Source organism: Mizuhopecten yessoensis, unplaced genomic scaffold, assembly GCF_002113885.1.
Source record: "Mizuhopecten yessoensis strain PY_sf001 unplaced genomic scaffold, ASM211388v2 scaffold8713, whole genome shotgun sequence".
Taxonomy (NCBI): domain Eukaryota; kingdom Metazoa; phylum Mollusca; class Bivalvia; order Pectinida; family Pectinidae; genus Mizuhopecten; species Mizuhopecten yessoensis.
The window spans coordinates 149,064-175,927 of NW_018407684.1; the positions used below are offsets into that span (position 1 = coordinate 149,064).

The 26,864-nt window shown below is 37.7% G+C and overlaps 1 protein-coding gene across 4 annotated transcripts; it reads right to left on the bottom strand.

Annotated features, from left to right (window-relative positions):
- Positions 1 to 24,500, bottom strand: LOC110456367 (elongation factor-like GTPase 1). Of its 4 annotated transcripts, none has more exons than XM_021507057.1 (21): positions 24,336 to 24,500; positions 23,301 to 23,402; positions 22,502 to 22,569; positions 22,000 to 22,084; positions 20,853 to 20,986; positions 20,471 to 20,608; positions 18,689 to 18,745; positions 18,442 to 18,483; positions 17,679 to 17,791; positions 16,642 to 16,845; positions 15,371 to 15,507; positions 13,877 to 13,999; positions 12,666 to 12,765; positions 10,716 to 10,828; positions 9,345 to 9,577; positions 8,918 to 9,065; positions 7,801 to 7,932; positions 6,651 to 6,798; positions 3,587 to 4,581; positions 1,434 to 1,618; positions 1 to 451 (listed from the first exon to the last, which is right to left on the bottom strand). In XM_021507057.1, exons 2-21 carry the CDS (start codon positions 23,389 to 23,391, stop codon positions 263 to 265), a joined length of 3,435 nt encoding a protein of 1,144 aa, XP_021362732.1. In that variant the 5' UTR covers positions 23,392 to 23,402; positions 24,336 to 24,500; the 3' UTR covers positions 1 to 262. The 4 variants fall into 4 exon arrangements, with proteins under 4 accessions (XP_021362732.1, XP_021362731.1, XP_021362734.1 ...); XM_021507056.1 differs by having other exon boundaries at positions 18,442 to 18,486; XM_021507059.1 differs by lacking the exons at positions 20,471 to 20,608; positions 20,853 to 20,986; positions 22,000 to 22,084; ... (1 more) ...; positions 23,301 to 23,402; positions 24,336 to 24,500 and adding an exon at positions 19,468 to 19,473 and having other exon boundaries at positions 18,442 to 18,486.
- Between the last annotated feature and the right edge of the window lie 2,364 nt (positions 24,501 to 26,864).

The window sequence follows — 26,864 nt, forward strand, 5'->3', positions numbered from 1 at the left end:
AATAATTTATTCCATAACAATTCAACAAGAGCATTACATTTCTCTCAGTTTGAAAAAAATAACATTCACAAATATTAATCATGAGAAAAAAGATGTAAAAACTAGGATGTGCACTTTTGTATAAAATCAAGTTCTCAATAAATAATGCAATAAACTATCTGTAGAAATTCGTTTCAAGGATTGGTCCTAGTTTAACAAGATGATATTCTTTGTGCAGATCCACAAACATGATCTCAGGCATGTAACATATCTAGGAATTCTGTTATTTATTCCTGGTAAGTGTACGCTGTTTCTCTGCATGTTCTACAATCTTCTCGTCCACTTTGAGCCCCTTACGTTTCCTCACCGCATTGACATACTGGCGGGCCTTGTTGTCAGAGTCTGCCTTCTCCCCGAAATGGAGATATTCTTCCTCTGTGGTCGGTACCCAGAATGGATCAACATCAAGGACCTACAATCATAATATTGTATTTATTAAATGTATTCCAGGAACACCACTTCTCAGGAGCAACTGATAGATGAAAGAAAGCAGTGTAAACTCTTGTAAAATAGAGACAAATGTTAACTCATACGGTAACATTATGATCCTCACAGGCACCTTCGTCTTGATGATCCTCAACCACTAAAAAGGTAAATATAAGAAATGTTGTTTCTTCCAAACACATTTTGAATAAAAAAAATATGCAAATTTTGAACATTATATCACAATTCTACATGATACTGTCATAAACTTTCAACATTGTATTACCTTTTCTAAAAGTTAAAAAAAAAATCAACTCTCCAGACCAATAATTTTTTGTCAACTTTTCTGTGTGATTATGGGTTAACATTTCTTTTACACATACTTCTTTAAACAACAGACGAATCAGCAAACTCAGGTTAACATTTACATATTTTCTGAAAGAAAATCCTTCTTGTACGGAATTGACAAAGAATGATGTAGGGGAGGTCACTCACATTTTTTTAGGCAAATCTTTATAACAGAAAAAAAACCAGACATAACAAATGGATCACTTCTATTAACTTGTGATTGTATTTTAAATAAAAAAAACTTCATATGTTTAGGGGTACCAGATAATCATTTGAATCACAACCAAGGTGCCTGTGCCACAACTCTGAATACTCATCTGGAACTAATGCAATGTATAAGTCGGTCATATGTTTAACCGGCTGTGACATCCAAGTGAAGATAACAGACATGAAGTGATAAAATGGGGAAACTATGGTCAGAGAAATGATGCTTTAATGTGATAAAAAGGATGCTGAATTTGTTTGTTTTCATGGAGATTTGGGAAATTCAAACAGATGTTCTTAACTTGTCCCACAAATCCCTTTTGAAATAGAAACTCATTTAATACACGTTTCTTACTGAACCTGTGTGGATGTCTGGGAGGTGAGAGGATTTAGTTATGAATTAAGACATGTGTACTGACCTGCCAGTGACTAAACACCAGCTGAGGACTAGCTAGTCCACTTGTCTTCTTCCTGATATTCTCTGCAAAACCGAAGCTCTCTACCACCGGGAGGGTGGCCACAACATTGAAGGTCTGGGACCCTTCCGTCATGTCTCCCTCCAGTATACTGCCGTTCCTCTTTCCTAGAACTCCATACAGCTTACCTAGGGAACCAAGCAATGAAGTAAAGTAAGTACATCCATCCTGAACACTATATACATGTATACATTTTTCCTCAAAAACGAAATTATGACATTGAAGAGTATATTTATTCCTTACATTAATATACATCATACCTGTAGAATAAAGTAGTATAATATTGCTAACACTGCATTCAGCTTCCCGAGGACAGCAGTTAGTATTTAAGTCCCAAACAGCTCACTTTGGATACTAGTTAGTATGATCCTAACACTATATACAGCTTCCCGAGGACAATAGTTAGTATGATCCTAACGCTATATACAGCTTCCCGAGGACAATAGTTAGTATGATCCTAATACTATATACAGGTTCCCGAGGACAATAGTTAGTATGATCCTAACACTATACACTGCTTCCCGAGAATAATAGTTAGTATGATCCTAACACTATACACAGCTTCCTGAGGACAATAGTTAGTATGATCCTAACACTATATACAGCTTCCCGAGGACAATAGTTAGTATGATCCTAACACTACACACAGCTTCCCGAGGACAACAGTTAGTATGATCCTAACACTATACACAGCTTCCAGAGGACAATAGTTAGTATGATCCTAACACTATATACAGCTTCCCGAGGACAATAGTTAGTATGATCCTACCACTACACACAGCTTCCCGAGGACAATAGTTAGTATGGTCCTAACACTATACACAGCTTCCCGAGGATAATAGTTAGTATGATCCTAACACTATACACAGCTTCTCGAGGACAATAGTTAGTATGATCCTAACACTACACACAGCTTCCCGAGGACAATAGTTAGTATGGTCCTAACACTATACACAGCTTCCCGAGGATAATAGTTAGTATGATCCTAACACTATACAAAGCTTCCCGAAGACAATAGTTAGTATGATCCTAACACTATACACACAGCTTCCCGAGGACAATAGTTAGTATGATCCTAACACTATACAAAGCTTCCCGAGGACAACAGTTAGTATGATCCTAACACTACACACAGCTTCCCGAGGACAATAGTTAGTATGGTCCTAACACTATACACAGCTTACAAGGATACAAGCCAGTCCATTCACAAGGCACCAAACAATTAATAAATAGGTACTAATGCAACAATTATTGGAAAGTAATTCTTCAACTAAGAAAAAAAGTTTTGTTGACAACTTTTATAGAAATCAGTGTCCTAATAATCAACATAAAATTCCTCTGAACAGGAAATATAGAAAAGCATCAAACTTCCATACATTATCTCATTCACCCCTCAAATTTCACAATAAACCATTCCAAGCTTTGAATTGAAAGAGTTCAAATGTGTCTTCAGGGATGAATGAGTTAATGTAAATTGTTATATGACATTTCAATCTTCAATTTTTATTTGAATTCAAAATTCACTGTGTATCGTTATTACATGAACATAATGTAAATCTCAAACAACGAGCAACATTGCATCTTAACACAAGCAATGACCATCTGTGTAGAGGTGTCCAAAGGTGTATGTGAGATTCAGGTTTATCACATACATATGTAACTTACCAATCGTCATTTGTATTACACACATGTAATCAAACCTAAATGTGCTGCAATTGGTCCAAACTGTTGGATCATATTCCTACGCCACTACAGGTACTACTTTTATTTACTATTCCACATGATACATGTACTGTTATTTTAAATGATTAATTTGTCATTATTATTTTCATTACATTTAAAACTATTCATTATTAAAAAAAAATATGTGGAACTACTTTTGCAATGCGCAGAACGACTATACTATGATCGCAGTACTTTTGTTTTGACCAATATAGAGTCAGCTGATACATGCAACACATAATGACGTTTGAAGTTTTTTTCTCCAAATTATGAATGTTATGTGATTAAGTGATATTCAAATAGATTCTCATGTAAGATCCTCTATTTATATACTTGTATACAAGCGTGACACATGCGAATATGTGTCTACTAACCCAGTACATCCGAGTTGGCCTGGATGTTACACTTGTACATGGCTACCATAAGTCGTTGGGGCTGAGTCTGGAAAGCTTTCCTACACCCTGCTATCACACACGAGATGATCTGGCCTGAAAATGGACCATACTCTCTCTTCCTCTGTGGCTTAATCACATCCTTTACCTCCTCACAACTATCCTCTTCCTTGTCACTATCATTACACTTTTCATCTACCTCCTCTATGATCAAGTTTTTTTCTACTGAGCTACTTAAAAGATCGGTTAATTTTGGATCACTTTCCGATTCACTGATCCTAGCGAGCTTAGCATAAGACATGTCAAGGTATTCCCATTTCTCTATCACGAAACATACACCACGAAGGGGCTCTTCACACAGTGGACCTGCAATGGTTGCCAGTTGGAAACCACTGACTATATTGCTGTCAAAGTCCCTAAGGAGTCCCTCAGAGCCCTGAATATCCCACACAGAGGGTCTGTCGTATCCCTCCACCCGATTAAGCAGCACATTGGGGCCAACCCTTTTGGGTCCAAATGCCCAGATGTTATCAATAACGTCTGTCCATGTCTTCCCTTCCTCTGTGAAAGCTTTACTAAGACTGGACTTAAAATGGCTGAGAGCCTCTAACACTGTGTCCTTGACCCCTTTGTCCTTTACACCTGTGTCCTTGACCTTACTATTCTGGCCATATACTTTTGCTCTGTTTAAGCCGTGAAGGGTTTTGAGGAGATTCACATTTTGCTCCAGTAAGTCTGTTACAGCATCAGGTAGCGATACAGCCCTGATTCTGATACAGCATTTCTGATTGGTCGTGTACATCTCCACCAATCCTGTCTCTATCACTTCCTCGTCATCCTCAAACTCCTTTGCCCTGGCTGTTTTGATTGGCTGATCCTGAACGGCTTCATTTACCATATCCACTTTTGGGGGATTTATTATCGTTTCTCGGAAAGGCACAATTGGTGAAGATGCGTGCAGTCCAATTTTAGCATACCTAAAAGAATAAAAAAAAAAACATTTCATACTAAAAGACTTACATTTTCTTAAACAAATGAACTGTAGTGTTGTTTAATCTAAGAACCTTTTTCCAATTAAGAACCAATTACCTTTGATGCATAGGTTAATTTCAGGAAGACATGTATTGTTAATTATCCCATATGAATTCACACAGTTTTCCAAAAATGAGATGGGTAACCACATTAAAAAGATAAACATAAATTTATCAAGAGGGATCCATGTACTCTTGGCAAATTTGTTTGTCTGCTGACATTTTTGTATGATTAGTTTTAATCGCACACAGCTGTATGATGTGACTTCACAAAGTTAGCGTCACAGTATCCAAAACAGACATGTAACACTGGCATTTATAGAATGTCACAGTTTGCCTTCTTGTGACATTTAGCACTTTAACTTTATATACTTTCACTTTCTATATGTTCTGACTTGTTTCTTTACAAAATTGAAGAAATACACTTTAGTAACCGATGAGAAAACTTTCGATACAATATGGTTAAACGAAATGTTGAAAAATCCTGCATATTTTTACACCTTTAAACACATTTCTTTCAAAAAATTCAGATTTTCTTTTTTTATTTATTAAACTGCTGGATTTTTTCTCTCCAAAAAAGCTGAAAGGTTTTTGTTCCATTCATTGATTTTCATTGTCAACAAAAATGTGTATGTATTGCGATGTAAAATAAATTATCAAAACTGTTTTGTTTTCAACTCAGAAAATCTAGTTTTACTGACATATAGGTAATATGAAAGAGCCTAGGGAATAAAAGAAAAGTTCAATTCTCACCTCTCTCTGATGTCATCAAGACACCTCTGTAGGTAAACCTCGCCTGCTGTGATGACTTACCTCTCTCTGAGGTCATCAAGACACCTCTGTAGGTGAACCTCACCTGCTGTGACGACTTGCCTCTCTCTGAGATCATCAAGACACCTCTGTAGGTGAACCTCGCCTGCTGTGATGACTTACCTCTCTCTGAGGTCATCAAGACACCTCTGTAGGTGAACCTTGCCTGCTGTGATAACTCACCTCTCTCTGAGGTCATCAAGACACCTCTGTAGGTGAACCACGCCTGCTGTGATGACTTACCTCTCTCTGAGGGCATCAAGACACCTCTGTAGGTGAACCTCGCCTGCTGTGACGACTTGCCTCTCTCTGAGGTCATCAAGACATCTCTGTAGGTGAACCTCGCCTGCTGTGATGACTCACCTCTCTCTGAGGTCATCAAGACTTCTCTGTAGGTGAACCTCGCCTGCTGTGACGACTCACCTCTCTCTGAGGTCATCAAGACATCTCTGTAGGTGAACCTCGCCTGCTGTGATGACCTACCTCTCTCTGAGGGCATCAAGACACCTCTGTAGGGGAACCTCGCCTGCTGTGACGACTTGCCTCTCTCTGAGGTCATCAAGACATCTCTGTAGGTGAACCTAGCCTGCTGTGATGACTCACCTCTCTCTGAGGTCATCAAGACATCTCTGTAGGTGAACCTAGCCTGCTGTGATGACTCACCTCTCTCTGAGGTCATCAAGACATCTCTGTAGGTGAACCTCGCCTGATGTGACGACTCACCTCTCTCTGAGGTCATCAAGACACCTCTGTAGGTGAACCTCACCTGCTGTGACGACTTGCCTCTCTCTGAGATCATCAAGACACCTCTGTAGGTGAACCTCGCCTGCTGTGACGACTTACCTCTCTCCGAGGTCATCAAGACACCTCTGTAGGTGAACCTCGCCTGCTGTGATGACCCACCTCTCTCTGAGGTCATCAAGACACCTCTGTAGGTGAACCCTGCCTGCTGTGATGACCTACCTCTCTCTCGAGGTCATCAAGACACCTCTGTAGGTGAACCTCGCCTGCTGTGACGACTTACCTCTCTCTTAGGTCATCAAGACACCTCTGCAGGTGAACCTCGCCTGCTGTGATGACCTACCTCTCTCTGAGGTCATCAAGACACCTCTGTAGGTGAACCTTGCCTGCTGTGATGACCTACCTCTCTCTCGAGGTCATCAAGACACCTCTGTAGGTGAACCTCGCCTGCTGTGACGACCTACCTCTCTCTTAGGTCATCAAGACACCTCTGTAGGTGAACCTCGCCTGCTGTGATGATGACATGTTCACCTGTCTCCTGCACCAACACCTGAACACAAGGGTCGGCCTGGTTCAGCAGCTTCAGGCCCCGCACCAGGTGTACCATGTCACCTGTAATGACAGTTACAATTAGGAAGGTCACATAAAGGTCATTAGCTTGTTAAATGAGTATAACGAGAGAAGACAGAAATAGTGATACAGAAAAAATACTGAAAGGGAAAAAATGCCAAGAAACATAAAGGCTGATCTTGCATGAACATTTTAGGGATGGTGTAATATGTCAAGAACACTGTTCCTGTGTCATTTTTCGCATGGCCTCAATTAAGTGGTGAGCAGAATAACTGTTCTTTGGTAGCACATACTAGAACATTACACCTACTCCTAAACTCTCACAAAAGGATTACCAAAAAGGATGTAAGTATACAATAAGATTATACTATATTTTCTATTTATCTATATAATCTATAAAAAAAACATTGTTATTTTTGGTGCTAATTTTGAAACATGAAAATATCCACTTTAACAGCATTTCCAATTTACGGCAGAATTGGGCCAGATGTGTATAATTTGAACAATTTCTTATTATATGATTTATGAGTCAATGAATGAGCAAGAAATTCACATTTTGATGCTTATATCAGTTTAGATCAAATATTACCACACATGTTGATGCTTCTATCAGTTTAGATCAAATATTACCACACATGTGGATGCTTCTATCAGTTCAGATCAATATTACCACACATTTTGATGCTTCTAACAGTTTAGATCAAATATTACCACACATGTTGATGATTCGATCAGTTTAGATGAAATATTACCACACATGTTGATGATTCGATCAGTTTAGATGAAATATTACCACACATGTTGATGCTTCTACAAGTTCAGATCAAATATTACCACACATGTGGATGCTTCTATCAGTTCAGATCAAATATTACCCCACATGTTAATGCTTCTATCAGTTCAGATCAATATTACCACACATGTTGATGCTTCTATCAGTTTAGATCAAATATTACCACACATGTTAATCATGTAATGGCTTTAAATCCAACTACACATTTGTAACTCTTTTATATCTTGATTATGTCCACGAGTCAATGTTACCTGCATGTTTAGGTTCTAGTGCCACCCTGACGATTGGTGAGGCATCAAGGTAGAAGTCAGTGAAGGCCGGACACATGACGGTACTGGACACGGTCCCGGACTTTAGTATGTGGTCCTCCAGTCCACCTATACCTGTTCACGGGGAAGAATGTCTATGTTAGATGTTTGACAAAATTATTGCATTAACTTTGTTCAGATTGTATAAGACTGGAAATTTCAAAAATACTGTGCTGCCGTATACACAGTTTAACACACTGAAGAGTGTTCATAGTGAACTATTTCAAATACTTGTAGCATTGAATGTTCAAAACACTGTTTTCAATGTGATTTTATTTTCAAGCATTTCAACATAACAGTGAGATAACAGTCATGCATACCATTCACCACTTGCATGATCTGATTCTATTATTTTCTATAGTTCAGTATTTTGATTTTAAGACCCAATATAAATAACATTATATAATAGTTCTGTGACAGACTCAGTATAATGAAAGTTTCAGTGACAGACTCAGTATAATTTAAGTTTCAGTGACAGACTCAGTACAATTTAAGTTTTAGTGACAGACCCAGTATAATTAAAGTTTCAGTGACAGACCCAGTATAAGTAAAGTTTCAGTGACAGACCCGGTATAATTAAAGTTTCAGTGACAGACCCAGTATAATTTAAGTTTCAGTGACAGACTCAGTACAATTTAAGTTTCAGTGACAGACCCAGTATAATTGAAGTTTCAGTGACAGACTCAGTATAATTTAAGTTTCAGTGACAGACTCAGTACAATTTAAGTTTCAGGGACAGACCCAGCATAATTAAAGTTTCAGTGACAGACCCAGTATAATTGAAGTTTCAGAGACAGACCCAGTATAATTAAAGTTTCAGTGACAGACCCAGTATAATGTAAGTTTCAGTGACAGACTCAGTATAATTAAAGTTTCAGTGACAGACCCAGTATAATTGAAGTTTCAGGGACAGACCCAGTATAATTAAAGTTTCAGTGACAGACCCAGTATATTTAAAGTTTCAGTGACAGACCCAGTATAAATAAAGTTTCAGTGACAGACCGAGTATAATTAAAGTTTCAGTGACAGACCCAGTATAATTAAAGTTTCAGTGACAGACCCAGTATGTTTCCAGCAGGGATGTCATCCATGTGCTCCAGTTCCCGTCCCATGAACAGGAAGAGGTCAGACACAGTGAAGGCTGTGATGTGGTCGTGAGTGCCGAGGTCGTCCACAGATTGGCCTACACGTACAGCCCCTTCCTCCACCTGTGTTAACAACAACAACATAGGTTTACAGGGTTCCATCAGCTAGTCACCCAGGCTACATACAGATGTCTGAGTATTACAAAAGCAGAATCAGTAGTTATATTGACAGAAAGGTATAATGCGAAATGAATTCTTGATGTCAAAAGATATCAGAAATACTTTTTTTCTGTGCAACAGTTTCATTCTTAATGTCCAAAGTATGATTCCTTGGTATATAACAAAACTGATTCTTGATATAAAGACATGTGCTGTAGATAATTTACTTTTTATCTGACCTACCTGTGAGGGGTCATGTTTAGGACCTAGCACGTAAAGTTTCTGGCCCTTTTTCACTGTGCCACTGTAAATTCGAGCAAATGCCACGAACACTGTGGGTGCCTCCTCTTCGGCTTCCTTTTTGGTAGCTTTAATTTCCATGGCGATGCCATTCGCCTCCACTGAGGGGGCTCCCCCACCATTGACAGCTGAGGCAGTTCCATTACTGGTGACAGTTGAACCTTGACTGGTTGTCACTAATATAACAAAGCCACAGTATACTACATCTTTGATTATTGTAATATTGTGTGTACAATTGGTTGTCATGTACAGTAGTTTATTACCATGTATACATTGTGCTATTGTATGTATAGATTGGTTTATAAGCATGTATACATTGTGCTATTTTATGTATAGATTGGTTTATAAGCATGTATACATTGTGCTTTTTTCATGTATAGATTAGGTTATTATCGTGTATAGATTGGGTTATTATCGTGTATAGATTGGGTTATTATCATGTAAAGATTGGGTTATTAGCATGTATACATTGGGCTATTGTCATGTATATATTGGGTTATTAGCATGTATACATTGGGCTATTAACATGTATAGATTGGTTTATTATCGTGTATAGATTGGGTTATTATCATGTATAGATTGGGTTATTATCATGTATATATTGGGTTATTATCTTGCATAGATTGGGTTATTATCATGTATAGATTGGGTTATTATCATGTATACATTGGGTTATTATCATGTATAGATTGGGTTATTATCATGTATACATTGGGTTATTATCATGTATACATTGGGTTATTATCATGTATACATTGGGTTATTATCATGTATACATTGGGTTATTATCATGTATACATTGGGTTATTATCATGTATACATTGGGTTATTATCATGTATACATTGGGTTATTATCATGTATACATTGGGTTATTATCATGTATACATTGGGTTATTATCATGTATACATTGGGTTATTATCATGTATACATTGGGTTATTATCATGTATACATTGGGTTATTATCATGTATACATTGGGTTATTATCATGTATACATTGGGTTATTATCATGTATACATTGGGTTATTATCATGTATACATTGGGTTATTATCATGTATACATTGGGTTATTATCATGTATACATTGGGTTATTATCATGTATACATTGGGTTATTATCATGTATACATTGGGTTATTATCATGTATACATTGGGTTATTATCATGTATACATTGTGTTATTATCATGTATACATTGGGTTATTATCATGTATACATTGGGTTATTATCATGTATACATTGGGTTATTATCATGTAAACATTGTGCTATTTTCTTGTACACAGTGGCTTGTGTTAAGCAGTATGGACACTTACCCTCTTCGTCTTTCGTTTTTTCATTGACCACATCTGTAGGACCAGACATTTTCTCCAGATGGCGTTGTCGTGCTTGTTGCCGTCTCTGCTGTATCTCTGCCTCACTTAATGGCCTACAGTTAAGAAAATAGAAAAGAGGGAATATGATTTAATATATGTTCAAACAAAATTATGAAAACATATTATACTAAAGAAAATAATGATAAGTATTCTATGATGGTCTTTAGTTAATCATTTACAGTTTGAATTACAGAGGAAAACCCTGCTATGTGGCCAGAAATGAACTTTGGAAAAACAGGCTATTTCACATACATATGCAAGTTTGTATCAATTATAGTCAAGTGTATCAGATTCACACTTCCTCTGTGTTGATATCAACATACAGTTTTATTTTTATTTTTTCATCATTTGAACATTTTGTTCAAAAGTTGTTTCCCTTTCATTTTATATTTGTAACAACAAACAAAAAGAATTACCGTAAAAACCCATGTAATTTGCGCACCTGTGTAATTTACGCAGGTACTTTTTGAGGCTGAAAATCGGGAAAAAAGCTTCTACTCGAATATTTTGCGCACCCAAAAAATCTGGGGGAAAAAAACGATTTTCATGCTCCGAAAATCGATCCCTGAATAAAAAAAAATTAAATATATTTCTATGATTTTTTTTTTCATTGATGTAAAATAGTATTTAAAACCAAGAAGAAACTACGTAAAATGTGTATTTTATTGCTTGTTTTCTTTAAATTATCTGATCACACACATGACACACACGTGTGCGCATATCAGCATACATCAAATCATTTTAGCAATATTTTACATAAAACATTTACTTGCTTACAAAAACATATCAATTAATAAGTAATTCGATGTTTAGTAACCGCTGGTGCATATCTCCTGGTGAAAGACATAATAAGATACCTTTTATTGATCATAATTACGATCAGTGAGAAGGGCTCATCATGGCGGCTTGGGTTACGTCACTTCAAACCAGGTCATGTCACAGTTCAGTTTGGCCATGGAATTAGATTATCTAAGTTAATGGTTTGGCAATATTTTTTACAAATTACAATGCAGTAATTAGCTAACACTATCTCAGTGATTACCCGTTAACAATAGCTCTACTAATTGAAATGATTTGCAGTCGCGATCGACGGACCGTGTTGTTGTTTTTTCACTCACCAACACATGGCATGAATTACGAAGCCCTACTGCATTGTCATAACAGACTGGTTTGACTGATAAGGGATTATAAAAACATATGTTTATACTAGAAGCGTGGACAATCAATACAACCTCTTCAAATCTACTCCAAGGAAAAAAATAGTTAACGAAGACTATTTTTACGATGCTTCATTTAATAATTATTGAAATAATTCACGAGGTTATTATCAATCACGTGTTTACGTAATGTTAGACGCGAGATCAACATGAAAGTGAGCAGGAAAAAAACATGCATACGTTTACGCATAGGAGATTTGAAAAAACCTTATATGACTTACATGGAACGGAGCTTAAATTGAACAACTACATTTTCGTAATAGTATGGGGAAACGCACCGAGATGTCGAAACGTAATGTCGTAAGTTGATCGGCGATTCTCTGGCATAGGAATTTGGGGTCCCTTTTTTTGTTAACGGTTACCTATTTAATAATATTTTTCACATAAACTCACATAACAACATATTATGTATCTTTTTTTAATGTTTGACATAAATAAATTTGTTGACCGTCATTTGTCTTAATTAGAGTTCCGTGTACCAAGGGAAATAATCCAAGATGGCGATCTCCCAGAATCGTCGATCTTTTCCTGAAAAAAACTTGAAATTTTCTATACCTGTGTATTTTACGCACCCCCCACTTTTGGTATCAAATTTCTGGAAAAAAAGTGCGCAAATTGCATGGGTTTTTACGGTAATAGCAGAAATAAATACTACTCTCTGCAATATACATACCGCTGCTTGAACTGCGGTAACATTTTCCTCTCCACAGGGAACATTTTGGACACAAACAAGATCACAGGACTGTTGTCACTTGTACTACAGGAAATGAAGGCTGTAATATATAAACGTTTTAGTGTATAAGTGATAGGATAACAATAGGAAAAAACATGACATTTGTATAGTTAACAAAAACATATGTCTGCCTTTATAGCGATTGTGTGTATTTGACACAGAATAGTGCCCTAATAGTTTGAAAGTTAAACTGAAAAGATTGCACTTACTTGACCTTTGCTCTTGAGGTCAAGTTCACGGTGGCCTAATGACAAAGCATTGCATACCATCTGTGGATGATGCAGCTATACTTCAAGATTCATCAAGATGTCTTTAACATTTTAAAAGTTATTGCCCAGACTAGATGCTACCAAAAAGTTTTCACTTATTTGACCTTTGACCTTGAGTTGCCCTCCATCCAGAGAAGAGACATCATAACTTTACAGTGATTGATTACTTTCCTTAAATTTAGAGAAATCTTAACTACAGCTTAACCACTGACCTATGAGAGTATGGTACAACTTTGATCAATTGTCTGAATTAACAAAGATAAACAGTACTAATGTCAAACATCTGAATTCCATGACCTCTGTAAAACTTAACATCCTTGAGTTCCTGTGTGGCCTAGGGGAAGGACAGAAAGTCTCAGTAAATCTTACCATCCTTGAGTGCCTGTGTGGCCTTGTGGAAGGACAGAAAGTATCTGTAAAACTTACCACCCTTGAGTTCCTGTGTGTCCTTGTGGTAGGACAGAAACTCTCTGTAAGACTTACCATCCTTGAGTGCCTGTGTGGCCTTGGGGTAGGACAGAAAGTCACTGTAAAACTTACCATCCTTGAGTTCCTGTGTGGCCTTGGGGTAGGACAGAAAGTCACTGTAAAACGTACCATCCTTGAGTTCCTGTGTGGCCTTGTGGTAGGTCAGAAAGTCTCTGTAAAACTTACCATCTTTAAGTTCCTGTGTGGCCTTGGGGTAGGACAGAAAGTCTCTGTAAAACTTACCATCCTTGAGTTCCTGTGTGGCCTTGTGGAAGGACAGAAAGTCTCTGTAAAACTTACCATCCTTGAGTTCCTGTGTGGCCTTGGGGAAGGACAGAAAGTTTCTGTAAAACTTACCATCCTTGAGTTCCTGTGTGGCTTTGGGGAAGGACAGAAAGTCTCTGTAAAACTTACCATCCTTGAGTTCCTGTGTGGCCTTGGGGAAGGACAGAAAGTTTTGGGACTGGGAACACATCAACTTTTCCACACGGTCCTCAGATATCTCCAACGGTGATGGCAGTTTTTCCACTACCACATCTGTGAGATAAATATAACAATTTCATCTCTTTAGCTATACAATGGATCAGCTATATGTTGTGATTTATCCCTATATATCTCCAGTGCAGGGTTGATTCAAACAGATGTAGAGAGTCGTTGGCCAACACAACACTGGCAAATAAGTTATCATGAACAGAGGCAATTAAAATAGAACTATTGTAATTTTAAGCTCAGTTTCTTTTTAAGGCAAAATCAGTTTATTAAAGAATGACAATTTCCCTTCCCTATATATCTAATCTCAAAGTTAAGAAAAAATAAAAGTGTGTCTGAATTAAATGTTGTTCTAGTGTAGACTATATTCAAATTGCATTTAACTTTTAACAAATCTGTACCTAACACTGCCCTTGACACGCTCAGCCACTGTCCTATGAGAGAAAATATGGTACAGTAAGTTTATCCCTACCTAACACAGCCCTGGACACGCTCAGCCACTGCCCTATGAGAGTATATGGTACAGTAAGTTTATTCCTACCTAACACAGCACTGGACACACTCAGCCACTGTTCTATGAGAGTATGGTACAGTAAGTTTATCCCTACCTAACACAGCCCTGGACACAATAAGCCACTGCCCTATGAGAGTATATGGTACAGTAAGTTTATCCCTACCTAATACTGCCCTGGACACTCAGCCTCTGTCCTATGAGAGTATGGTACAGTAAGTTTATCCCTATCTAACACAGCCCTGGACACACTCAGCCACTGCCCTATGAGAGTATATGGTACAGTAAGTTTATCCCTACCTAACACAGCCCTGGACACACTCAGTCACTGTCCTATGTGAGTATGGTAAGTAAGTTTATCCCTACTTAACACAGCCCTGGACACACTCAGCCATTGCCCCATGAGAGTATATGGTACAGTAAGTTTATCCCTACCTAACACAGCCCTGGACACGCTCAGCCACTGCCCTATGAGAGTATATGGTACAGTAAGTTTATTCCTACCTAACACAGCACTGGACACACTCAGCCACTGTTCTATGAGAGTATGGTACAGTAAGTTTATCCCTACCTAACACAGCCCTGGACACACTAAGCCACTGTTCTATGAAAGTATGGTACAGTAAGTTTATCCCTACCTTACACAGCCCTGGACACATTCAGCCTCTGTCCTATGAGAGTATGGTACAGTAAGTTTATCCCTACCTAACACTGCCCTGGACACACTCAGCCATTGCCCCATGAGAGTATGGTACAGTAAGTTTATTCCTACCTAACACAGCCCTGGACACACTCAGACTCTGTTCTATGAGAGTATGGTACAGTAAGTTTATTCCTACCTAACACAGCCCTGGACACACTCAGCCACTGTCCTATGAGAGTATATGGTACAGTAAGTTTATCCCTACCTAACACAGCCCTGGACACGCTCAGCCATTGCCCCATGATGGCTTGCAGCTTCATTCTGGGATCATTATGTCTCATGTCTCGAGGAGAGATCTTCAGGCCTAGTGATTTGACGATCTTTTCAGTCATTTCAGCATCCCTGTCAATGGAAACCATAAATTATCAAACCTACCCCTGGGCTAGATAATAAAGGAGATAATTCAACTTTAAAAAATGTTAAGTTCCAACATTAATTTTAGAAATGCCATTACAAAATACAAACATTGTATTAATTCAGAAGATTTTTTTTAAATTTGGAAAAAACTTTGGTAATAGAATATGTAACTTGTGTACAGGTCTATTCCGTCTTTGCGTATTGCAGAGTTATCTTCTCTTGGGAGTATTGATTGTTACGTCACTTGTTTGTGAGAGTAACGTCATCAATTTTTGAGAAAACAACGTAATTTTCTCACACAAACCAATGACATAACAATCAATACCTGCTCCCAAGGTAAGATAACTATGCAATACGCAAAGACGGAATTGAAAGGGCTTAATCATTGATTACTAATAAATAAATTGCCAAACAAGTGGGTATATTATGGTAAATAGTCAGTAGAGCTATAAAACAGGTGGTTATATAATTGAACTAGGATGAAGATATGAACTTTATCAACCATGCAGCAAGCTAATCTGACATTTATAAGTTAATGCCTCTATGTGGCATCAACAGGGATGTCCATGTTTTCATTGTGTGTTTGGCCAGTCAAATTTTGAATATTATTCTACTAGTTCAACCTCCATTTCCATAGCAAATATTAGAAATGTACTGCCTCTAACACAAAACGTACAAGCCCTGTCATTGGTCTAGTAGAGTTATACACTCCTCACTAAGCTAATGATATTGGACACTTGGACTGACCACTCACCTGTTAACACCGACAGACTCATATACTGCCCATATGTTCTCCAGGATAAACTGTACAAACAGAGGCTTCTTGACCTTGGACTGACCACTCACCTGTTAACACTGACAGACTCATACACTGCCCATATGTTCTCCAGGATAAACTGTACAACAAAGGCTTCTTGACCTTGGACTGACCACTCACCTGTTAACACTGACAGACTCATACACTGCCCATATGTTCTCCAGGATAAACTGTACAAACAGAGGCTTCTTGACCTTGGACTGACCACTCACCTGTTAACACTGAGAGACTCATACACTGCCCATATGTTCTCCAGGATAAACTGTACAACAAAGGTTCTTGACCTTGGACTGACCACTCACCTGTTAACACTGACAGACTCATACACTGCCCATATGTTCTCCAGGATAAACTGTACAAACAGAGGCTTCTTGACCTTGGACTGAGCACCTTTCATAATGCGCTTGGTTTTACTGTTCAGATAGAAGTCTCCCCACAGTGTCTTCTGTAGAACTTCTTTCTTAATTCCCAACTTCTTTGAAAACATATCAGCAAAATGGTTGAGCCTGGAAAAAACACAACATATTGTCTGTTGAAAAATCTGCCTTGAAATACACTAGAGTGTTACTGGTACAATAATTGGCACAACATTGACAAGTTTCTCCTTCCTATCTTAACAAGACAATACGACTTCCATAAATACTTTTGAAATATCCAGCATGATCTCACTGGTCAGCAAGATTTTAATTTAAAAGTAATGGTCAACGTTACATTGGTGGTATGCCATCAAAAATCTTAAGGTACACTAATAAATTTTGTTATATTAACTCAGGAATAAAGATGAAGGACTCCCCAACCCTGGCATCCCCTATCAAAATATTAAATATGTTCACATATATATGCTTGGAAGCAGTATATGTATATACATATTTATGAAAAAAATGACTGGGGAAATAAAATATTTGGAGAAAAAAAAAAGATAAAGACAAAGAAAATTTTCTTATTATTTTGGTCTTTCACCATATGGCTCCTGTCCTTGAGGATCTCAGTCCCAAATACCTGTAGAACAATTGGGCCAAGAGGCTTCTGTTGACCAGGAAGCTCAATCTGTTGGAGCGATAGTTTAGAAGCCTGAAATTCAGGGTACGAATCTCGGTCTAGCCCTGCAGTGTTTCCAATACTTAATTAGTTTTTGCAAGTGGTACAGGGTTTCTTAAATGTTGATTGATTGAGATTTATGGTCAAATAACAGTCCAAAAAACTAAATGTCACAACAATCCCCTGATATAATTGAATGCTGTAAACATTACAAATATATGTATGAATCACCAGTCCTCAAACACATTGACACAATGTGATTCCTAGTCATCAACTTTACTGACAAACACCGCAAACTTACGTGAATCCCCAGCCATCATAGGCACTGGCAAATACCACATTGCCCTGGGTCGGGGAGAAGAAGATGTTCCTTTCCTCGTCTTCATCATCCGCCTGAATTGTCCAATCATTGGACTGAAAATAAATCAATTTTTTAAATGTATGAGGAGTAGAAACAAGATATAAAGTCTATGAATACAAAACCTGAAACCAAGAGAAACTTCACCACAGTAGATGTGAATCACTGTAGGTGTGAACTACATCACTGTAGGTGTGAACTACATCATGATCACTGTAGATGTGAACTACACCACTGTAGGTGTGAACTACATCACTGTAGATGTGAATCACTGTAGGTGTGAACTACATCACCATGATGTGAATCACTGTAGGTGTGAACTACATCACTGTAGGTGTGAACTACATCACTGTAGGTGTGAACTACACATTTGTAGATGTGAACTACATCACTGTAGAGTTGAACTACATTATTGTAGAGGTGAACTTCATTATTGTTGAGTTGAAATACATTATTGTAGAGGTGAACTTCATTATTGTTGAGTTGAACTACATTATTATAGAGGTGAACTACATTATTGTAGAGGTGAACTACATTATTGTAGAGTTGAACTACATTATTGTAGAGGTAAACTTCATTATTGTTGAGTTGAACTACATTATTGTAGAGATGAACTACATTATTGTAGAGTTGAACTTCATTATTGTAGAGGTGAACGTCAATGAGTCTGTGATATGATCTGATGTAGAAGGCTAGTAAATCTCACCACTGCCTTGGACTTCTCTTTCTCCTGGCCTGCCCCATCTGTCTGCTGTATGGAAAGATCACAAAAAACATCTTGAACATTTTATGAATTATCTTTTTTTACTTTTTTTAATAAATTATATAGCAAATGGATTTATGTTTATGACATATTTTTTTTAACATTAAAGTCAGATATATCATACCTCAACAAGACTTTTTTTGTATCCTTTTTTTGGTAAGAATAGGGTAGGAATGTGGTCAATACTTACACTAGACGTTTTGGCCATGATCTCTGTTGTGAATAATTCATTGGTCACCAGGTTTACCTTAACAAAAAACAACATAAGCATCAATTTCACAAAAAGTTTACATATGTATAGCGTTCAATGAATGTTTTAAAACTTTAAAATTTACATAATGTGAATATCATGGGTAAATAACATCATTCTGTGACATTCAATTTCAATTGTGACAAATAGGTAGACTCCTCAACATACCCTACAGTAAAATGTGACTGGTCAGGTTTAGTTTGGTTTGGTTTAGTATTGTTTAATGTCCTATCAACAGCTATGGTCATCTAATTGCTCTAGTATGACCTGTAGATGGACAGTGTTAGCATTACCTGCTCTAGTAGGACCTGTAGATGGACACAGTGTTAGTATTACCTGCTCTAGTAGGACATGTAGATGGACAGTGTTAGCATTACCTGCTCTAGTAGGACCTGTAGATGGACAGTGTTAGCATTACCTGCTCTAGTAGGACCTGTAGGTGGACACAGTGTTAGTATTACCTGCTCTAGTAGGACCTGTAGGTGGACACAGTGTTAGTATTACCTGCTCTAGTAGGACCTGTAGGTGGACACAGTGTTAGTATTACCTGCTCTAGTAGGACCTGTAGGTGGACACAGTGTTAGTATTACCTGCTCTAGTAGGACCTGTAGGTGGACACAGTGTTAGTATTACCTGCTCTAGTAGGACCTGTAGGTGGACACAGTGTTAGTATTACCTGCTCTAGTAGGACCTGTAGGTGGACACAGTGTTAGTATTACCTGCTCTAGTAGGACCTGTAGGTGGACACAGTGTTAGTATTACCTGCTCTAGTAGGACCTGTAGGTGGACACAGTGTTAGTATTACCTGCTCTAGTAGGACCTGTAGGTGGACACAGTGTTAGTATTACCTGCTCTAGTAGGACCTGTAGGTGGACACAGTGTTAGTATTACCTGCTCTAGTAGGACCTGTAGGTGGACACAGTGTTAGTATTACCTGCTCTAGTAGGACCTGTAGGTGGACACAGTGTTAGTATTACCTGCTCTAGTAGGACCTGTAGGTGGACACAGTGTTAGTATTACCTGCTCTAGTAGGACCTGTAGGTGGACACAGTGTTAGTATTACCTGCTCTAGTAGGACCTGTAGGTGGACACAGTGTTAGTATTACCTGCTCTAGTAGGACCTGTAGGTGGACACAGTGTTAGTATTACCTGCTCTAGTAGGACCTGTAGGTGGACACAGTGTTAGTATTACCTGCTCTAGTAGGACCTGTAGGTGGACACAGTGTTAGTATTACCTGCTCTAGTAGGACCTGTAGGTGGACACAGTGTTAGTATTACCTGCTCTAGTAGGACCTGTAGATGGACACAGTGTTAGCATCAACTGCTCTAGTATGACCTGTAGGTGGACACAGTGTTAGTATTACCTGCTCTAGTATGACCTGTAGGTGGACACAGCGTTAGTATTACCTGCTCTAGTAGGACCTGTAGGTGGACACAGTGTTAGTATTACCTGCTCTAGTAGGACCTGTAGATGGACACAGTGTTAGTATTACCTGTTCTAGTAGGACCTGTAGATGGACACAGTGTTAGTGTTACCTGCTCTAGTAGGACCTGTAGATGGACAGTGTTAGTATTACCCACAGTGTTAGCATTACCTGCTCTAGTATGGCCTGTAGGTGGGCACAGTGTTAGTATCAACTGCTCTAGTATGACCTGTAGGTGGACACAGTGTTAGCATTACCTGCTCTAGTAGGACATGTAGATGGACAGTGTTAGTATTACCTGCTCTAGTAGGACCTGTAGATGGAAGAAAGCTTCCAGAGGGTCCATCTTGAGTTCCATGATGAGTCTGTCGAGCTTGTTTAATACAAGTACTGGTTTAATGTTCTCCAGCCAGGCTTGTCTAAGTACAGCATGTGTCTGTCGTAACAAAATCACATTTAACTGCTTTGTTACATACATAATTAGGGAGACATTTTGACATAACATAATCATTCACTTTCATCCTTATCCATAGAGTTTACAATGATGACAGTCACTTTAAAAATTATCATCAATTCAATGATCTTAGGCAGGAAAGCAGGAAACTTTCAAACAATAAGATTAGGTATAAAACAATATTGAAAGGTTGAGAGTTTAAACAAGTTTGAAGACATCAACCGACCTGAGGACAGACTCCCTCCACTACGTCCACCACGACTACTGCTCCGTCACACAGACGTACAGCTGTGGACACCTCACTAGAGAAGTCCACATGGCCTGGTGAGTCTATTAAGTTTACAAGGTACTCCTGGGCATCTGTTAAATAGACATTTATATAAAAGAAATGTATACCACTGGTTATACGTAACAGCAACATTAACCTGGAGCCAGATAGTTTGGATTTTTTTCTGTACTAAACCTATCTAAAGAAGGAAAAGTTATCAGAAACACTTCATTCATTCTTGAACTTGACCCCTACATACTGTTAGTTCCAGACATTACTTTATACTATAAAGTTTGTGTACTGAGGGATTCGGGAGGGGCATATTCGCAAGCATGGCAATTCTGTGGTCACATGACATAAACACTACACAAACTATCAGCTGTTTCGATATATGACGACAATATATTTTTTAATTTAGGTTTTTCAATTAAGTTCAGAAAATCTACATTAAATTCAGTAGTTTTCAAATGGAAAATTTCTCTACGCTAGATCATTCATAAAACTTTTGGATTCAGGGGTGGAAATGTGGCATTTATTTTTTACTTTCCAATACACAACGTGCACAGTTTCCAACAACTTATATTTACATATGCACTGCAACCCACTATATGAACATTACCATTAGAAATGAATTTCATTTGAGTATGAAAGCAGAAACTCTCGTGACGTGACACGTGGCTTAAATTATGACGTCATATATAAACCTTGTTCAATGAGAGTCTTGTCGATTCGCTTAAGATAACATGGAGAATGCCCATGTGTCAAACGCTCAAATGACTACGTTTAATTATTGGCCCCAATTTGATTTAAATAGGGCTGTTCTGCCAATGTCGTTAAAAGGATGACGCATGTACAAAACGTAGTGATAAAATTTATTATTTTAAGTATGAACAAATTAATCAAATTAAATGATTGTACTATAATAAAAATGTAAACATATGAATTGAACGTCGTTTTAATCCCTATGTTACAGACAGACGTAAAACCGTGGATCAGTTTGGAATTAATGAAAAGAATCAATTATACATGACAAATTTGGAACTCATACAACAGAATTTTCTGTGATCAGCTTATTCAGTACTTTATACATTGTAATAGTTGTTACCTCTCTGAACAGCTAATGAGATGGCACTAGACTTCATGGTGATGCCTCGAGTCTGTTCATCCTCTCTACTGTCCATGTACCGCAACTAATACAAATGAAATGGTTGAAAAAAACTTTAAGTACCTAATAGTAATGTTGGCATTAATCATATTAATGACGACTGATTCCTAGCCAATCTGACTGTCATTTATCAGATTGTATATAAAAAATATAATTATTGTGTTAAGATTTATTATTTCATGCATTAAGTTTGCTACAAAATCAAAAAATTATGTGATAGAAAAAAAAAATGTCTTTTGAAGTTTCATATCACTATTTTCGGGTTATTCATTTGAAAACATTTTTTTTTAAGCACAGAATTCTAAATTTTACTTGAGCTCTAACAATTAAGGAAATATCTACCATTCTACCGTCAATGTCATGTAAGTGTAGTTTTTATCACATGTAATGCAAACCAGATCCTAAGGGGAGATAACTTAACATTCCTGCTATAGCTACTTACTTTACCAGCCATCCTCTGGGAAATGATGCCATTGCTGGCCACCAGTGAATCAGCAAGTGTGGTTTTACCTGTATATATGAAATAAAAGTTATCAGATTTAGATATATAATTACCAAACTGGGTATGTTACTTTTTAAACTACATGTACAGAACAATTTTGGTTAAAACCCCTTCATTGGTACAAAAGGAGAAGGATCTTTAAATGTTTTCCTCTATTTCCCCTTTTGGGCCCCACCCAAAGAGGTTCTAGAACAAATTTGGTCAAAATCCTTCTATTGGTTGAAAAGAAGATTTTTGAAGATTTACCTATTTTCCCCTTATTTGGCCCCACCCCTTTACCCCCATACCCTCTGTTAATACAAAACTGAGAACCCTTTGGCCGATGATACTCCAGACCAAATTTGGTCAAAATCCTCTGAGCTGTTTAGGACAAGTAGCGTTTTAAAGGAAAAAGTTGACGGACAACGGACGCTGCTCACTTAAAGTATATTTTTAACTGCCAATTTTGTAACTTTACATAGGTATCCAGAATTGAAGTTAATATATAGATATTAACCCTACCGTACCCAGCACTTGAGTATATTCATATAGTGACCAAAGAAAGTCACAACAGGTAATATATATATTCAAACAAGCTTCATATTACAGATTTTGATTTTTTTTTATATTGATAGCATTTATTTTGATATCCTTTATAGTATTTTACAAAAGATTTTGCACAAAACAAGACAAGGCATGAAAATATATTCCAATGACTGTGGTAGTAATTATCACAAAATCCCCAACTTAATTGTTTTACCATGATCAACATGAGCCAAGATACAAATGTTGCGGATGTTGGATGGATTCTTCTGGAGTTGAACCAGTTTTTCTGGAGTTGTCGTCCTCATCTTCAGTTAATCTGAGGAAAAATTGCAATACTTTCTTTCAGTTATCTTACAATTACATAACAAATATTATTTTTCATACTTTATTATACTTATATGTGCCTGGTTTATACCAAAATTCCTACTATAGACTAGTTACATAAGGAATATACATGTATATCAATCTGATGGATTTGCTTTTTTCTAGTTCACTTCATCAAATAACAAACACTTGATGATGTATACTGACACACTTATGTATCATATATAGCAATCTAGTATATTAAGACGGGGAACTAAAATTTAGCAGCCATTTATAAAATATCTTCTGATGGGACTGTGCCAGTAAATTATCGCCTCAAGGAATAAAGCTTAATTACACAAGCTGTCTGGGAGATATTGGTGACAGTTATTTGTATTATACTCCTCCCATCTGCTTGTTCCCAGTGTTTTTATTCAGATTGGAGAAACAGGCCTATAACACTCGTTATTTTCCCCATTGAGATAAATCAGACAGGTATTTTTGCCTGGTGGGGTCAATATGTACATTTCGACACTGAGAGCTTTCCTCCCTTCTATATATGATCATTGCGGGTGTCATTTTTTTTTTACCGAAAGTCGATCTAAACCCCTAAACCATGTAAATTACGCTTAACACCTTAGTTTATATCCAACTAAAGCTTTAACAAATTAGCAGGTTCCTGTATGCATATCTTCTTCCCATATGGACTATACATCTAATACATGTCGTGTACTGTTTTGGTGCGATAACTCATCATATGTAAAAACCGCACTATAAATTTGGAAAGGTAAAGTGGAAGTATACATGCACAACCAATTACAATATAAGATCTTGTGAATAATCACAGCAGATACATATTCTCAGATTTTACGAATCAACAGCTGACCAGGTTTGCCAACACGCAGTGAAAAACACTGAAAAAACGTTTCAACTGATCTGTTTTTACCTGTAACTTCATATGATATTGCCGAACCATTCGATGATATGGTCGACAATGTTGTCTTTGAAATGTCTACAGTCTTCAAGTGGTTACTATTGAAAAGTTACATAGAACAGTCGTGGTAAACATTTCAGTCTATTACGACACACATGTGTTTATTTCTACGCGAGCGCTAACTACACCGAACGATTCTTTTCCGGTTTTCGGAAGTCCTCTGATGTTTACCTACAGTTTACATTCAAATTATGACAAAATATTTTTTAAACGCCAACTGTTTTATAAATATAATCAATGTTCCCGAAATAAATAGAAACATAACAATTAACATTTAATTTCTAAAAGTACATTTTCATTAGATAATTTCAGATTATCTAGGCCTCCTTTGATTAGCACGATCTATGCGCATGGGTAATCCCGCCAAAAACTTTCCCATGACTTCAGTATGTGCATGTTATTCGATCCAGACTCCATTAGACCACGGACTTAGAAACCAACCTACACTCATTCAGAACCAATGTACTTAGATGTAACTTACTGAATTTGCAAGTATTAAAAATCTCATTATTTAATTTCCCATCTACTCACATTTCGAGCCCCAGCCCTTTGGTTTTAGCAGAGACGTATAAAACATTATACGTCTCTGGTTTTAGTCTAGAGTTCAAATCCAACATATTTAAGGAATAGTTTAGGTCTGGTTGGTATAGGTCTGGTTGCAGAGACGTATAAAGCCATGTAGTATATACGTCTCTGGTTCATGGTTCATGGTGGTTGACGTACATTTCTTCGTTGACGCTTCTTCATAGAACTACATGTAGTTAGTTTGTTCACATATTTACAGGTTGCGCAGAGGACGCGTATACAACTTATATTAGGTACATATAAGTAGCACGATGGTAAAAACTGGATTGGATGATTGACCCAATGCTTATTGAGTCTAGATTTAAAATACATTTAAGGTTGGGGAATCTACCACAATTGTAGGGAGTTGATTCCAAATATTTACAATTCTATTTTTAAAAGCATGTTCCCTAACTTTGCCGGGTTTTATACCGATTTTTTTCAGTTTTTTTGAGTTTCCCCTCGTATTGAGGTTGTCGAAGGCAGGGTTGATTTGTTGGTTGGTTATATCTATGGTGTTTATCAGCTTATAGATTTCTACCATGTCAGATCTTAGTCTTCTGTATTCAAGTGATGGTAGCCCTAGCCGACGAATACGCTCAGGGTAAGAGAGATCTTTTAGGGATGGAACAACTAGTTTGGTTTCCCTTCTTTGAACATTCTCTAAGGAGATTTGGTCTTTTTCAGTATAGGTGACCACGTAGTGACATTAATTTCAAGGTATGGACGTACCAAAGATTTGTAAAGGTTGAGAAACATTTCTTTATTAATACAACTGAAAGTTTTGAATATGAGACCTACTTTTCTATTAGCTTAAGATACTGCAGTGTTCACTTTCTCTCTAAATTTTAGGTTTTAACTACATCGAGATCTCTTTCACTTGTCATTAGATCTATTCGATGTCTCTCCCCTTGCTTGGTGATCTCATATCTGACGTTGTTCTTCTCTTGGCCTATATATATTTTTAGGTGTTTACAATTGTATGAATTTAGTTCCATCAGTCACTTGTCTGTCCATCCACATACCTTGTTGATGTCGTTTTGGAGTGACAACCCATCCTCATTAGCTTTTGTTGGTTTGTAGAGTTTGGCGTCGTCGGCGAACATTTTGATTTTATTATCGAGCGACTCGGGTAGATCGTTTACGTAGATGAGAAACAGTACTCGTCCGAGCACGCTCCCCTGTGGAACTCCACTGGTGACCAATTTGGATGATGAGTACTGGCTGTTTACAACAACTTCGATCTGTTTCATATCATTTATAAAAGCACTATTCATTCTAGTAGTGCCCCCTTTATCCCGTACCCTTCCACTTTTTCAATCAGTCTTTTTAGGTGGGACCTTGTCAAAGGCTTTTTTGAAATCTAGGTAGATTGTATCGATTTGATTGTTGTGGTCTAAAGCTTCCGTCCAGTCCTCAAGGGTTTCTAATAATTGTGTTTCAACTTCAACTTCAATGTTTTACTCGACAAAAACCATGTATGGTCATCAGGTCAAGGGTGACTATGTACATCCGTGCAGTGTGGAGCCTTTGTGCGGTTAAAACTATATACAATCGGAAAAGTCTATTCCACCTCTCCCCTGACTGCCGCCTTGAAGGCGTCCAGGTCCTCGATGCTGGCGACGCTGGGTGGCAGGAGGTTCCATGTTGTGATGGTGCGGGGGATAAAAGAATGTCTGTATGCGTTGGTTGCCATATGCGGAGTGTAGAGTTTGTAGGGGTGGCTGTTCCTTGTTGTTGTGACGGTGGAGTAGGTAGGATGGTAGTTGGTTGGTACTGCTATGTGGTGGTGTAGAATCTTGTGCATAAATATGATGTCCGTTATCTTGCGTCTGTGTTCCAATGTATTCCATCTGAGGTCCTTTATCATCTGTGTAGTGCTGTCAGGTTTGTTGTAGTTGAGGGGCTTTTTTAGTA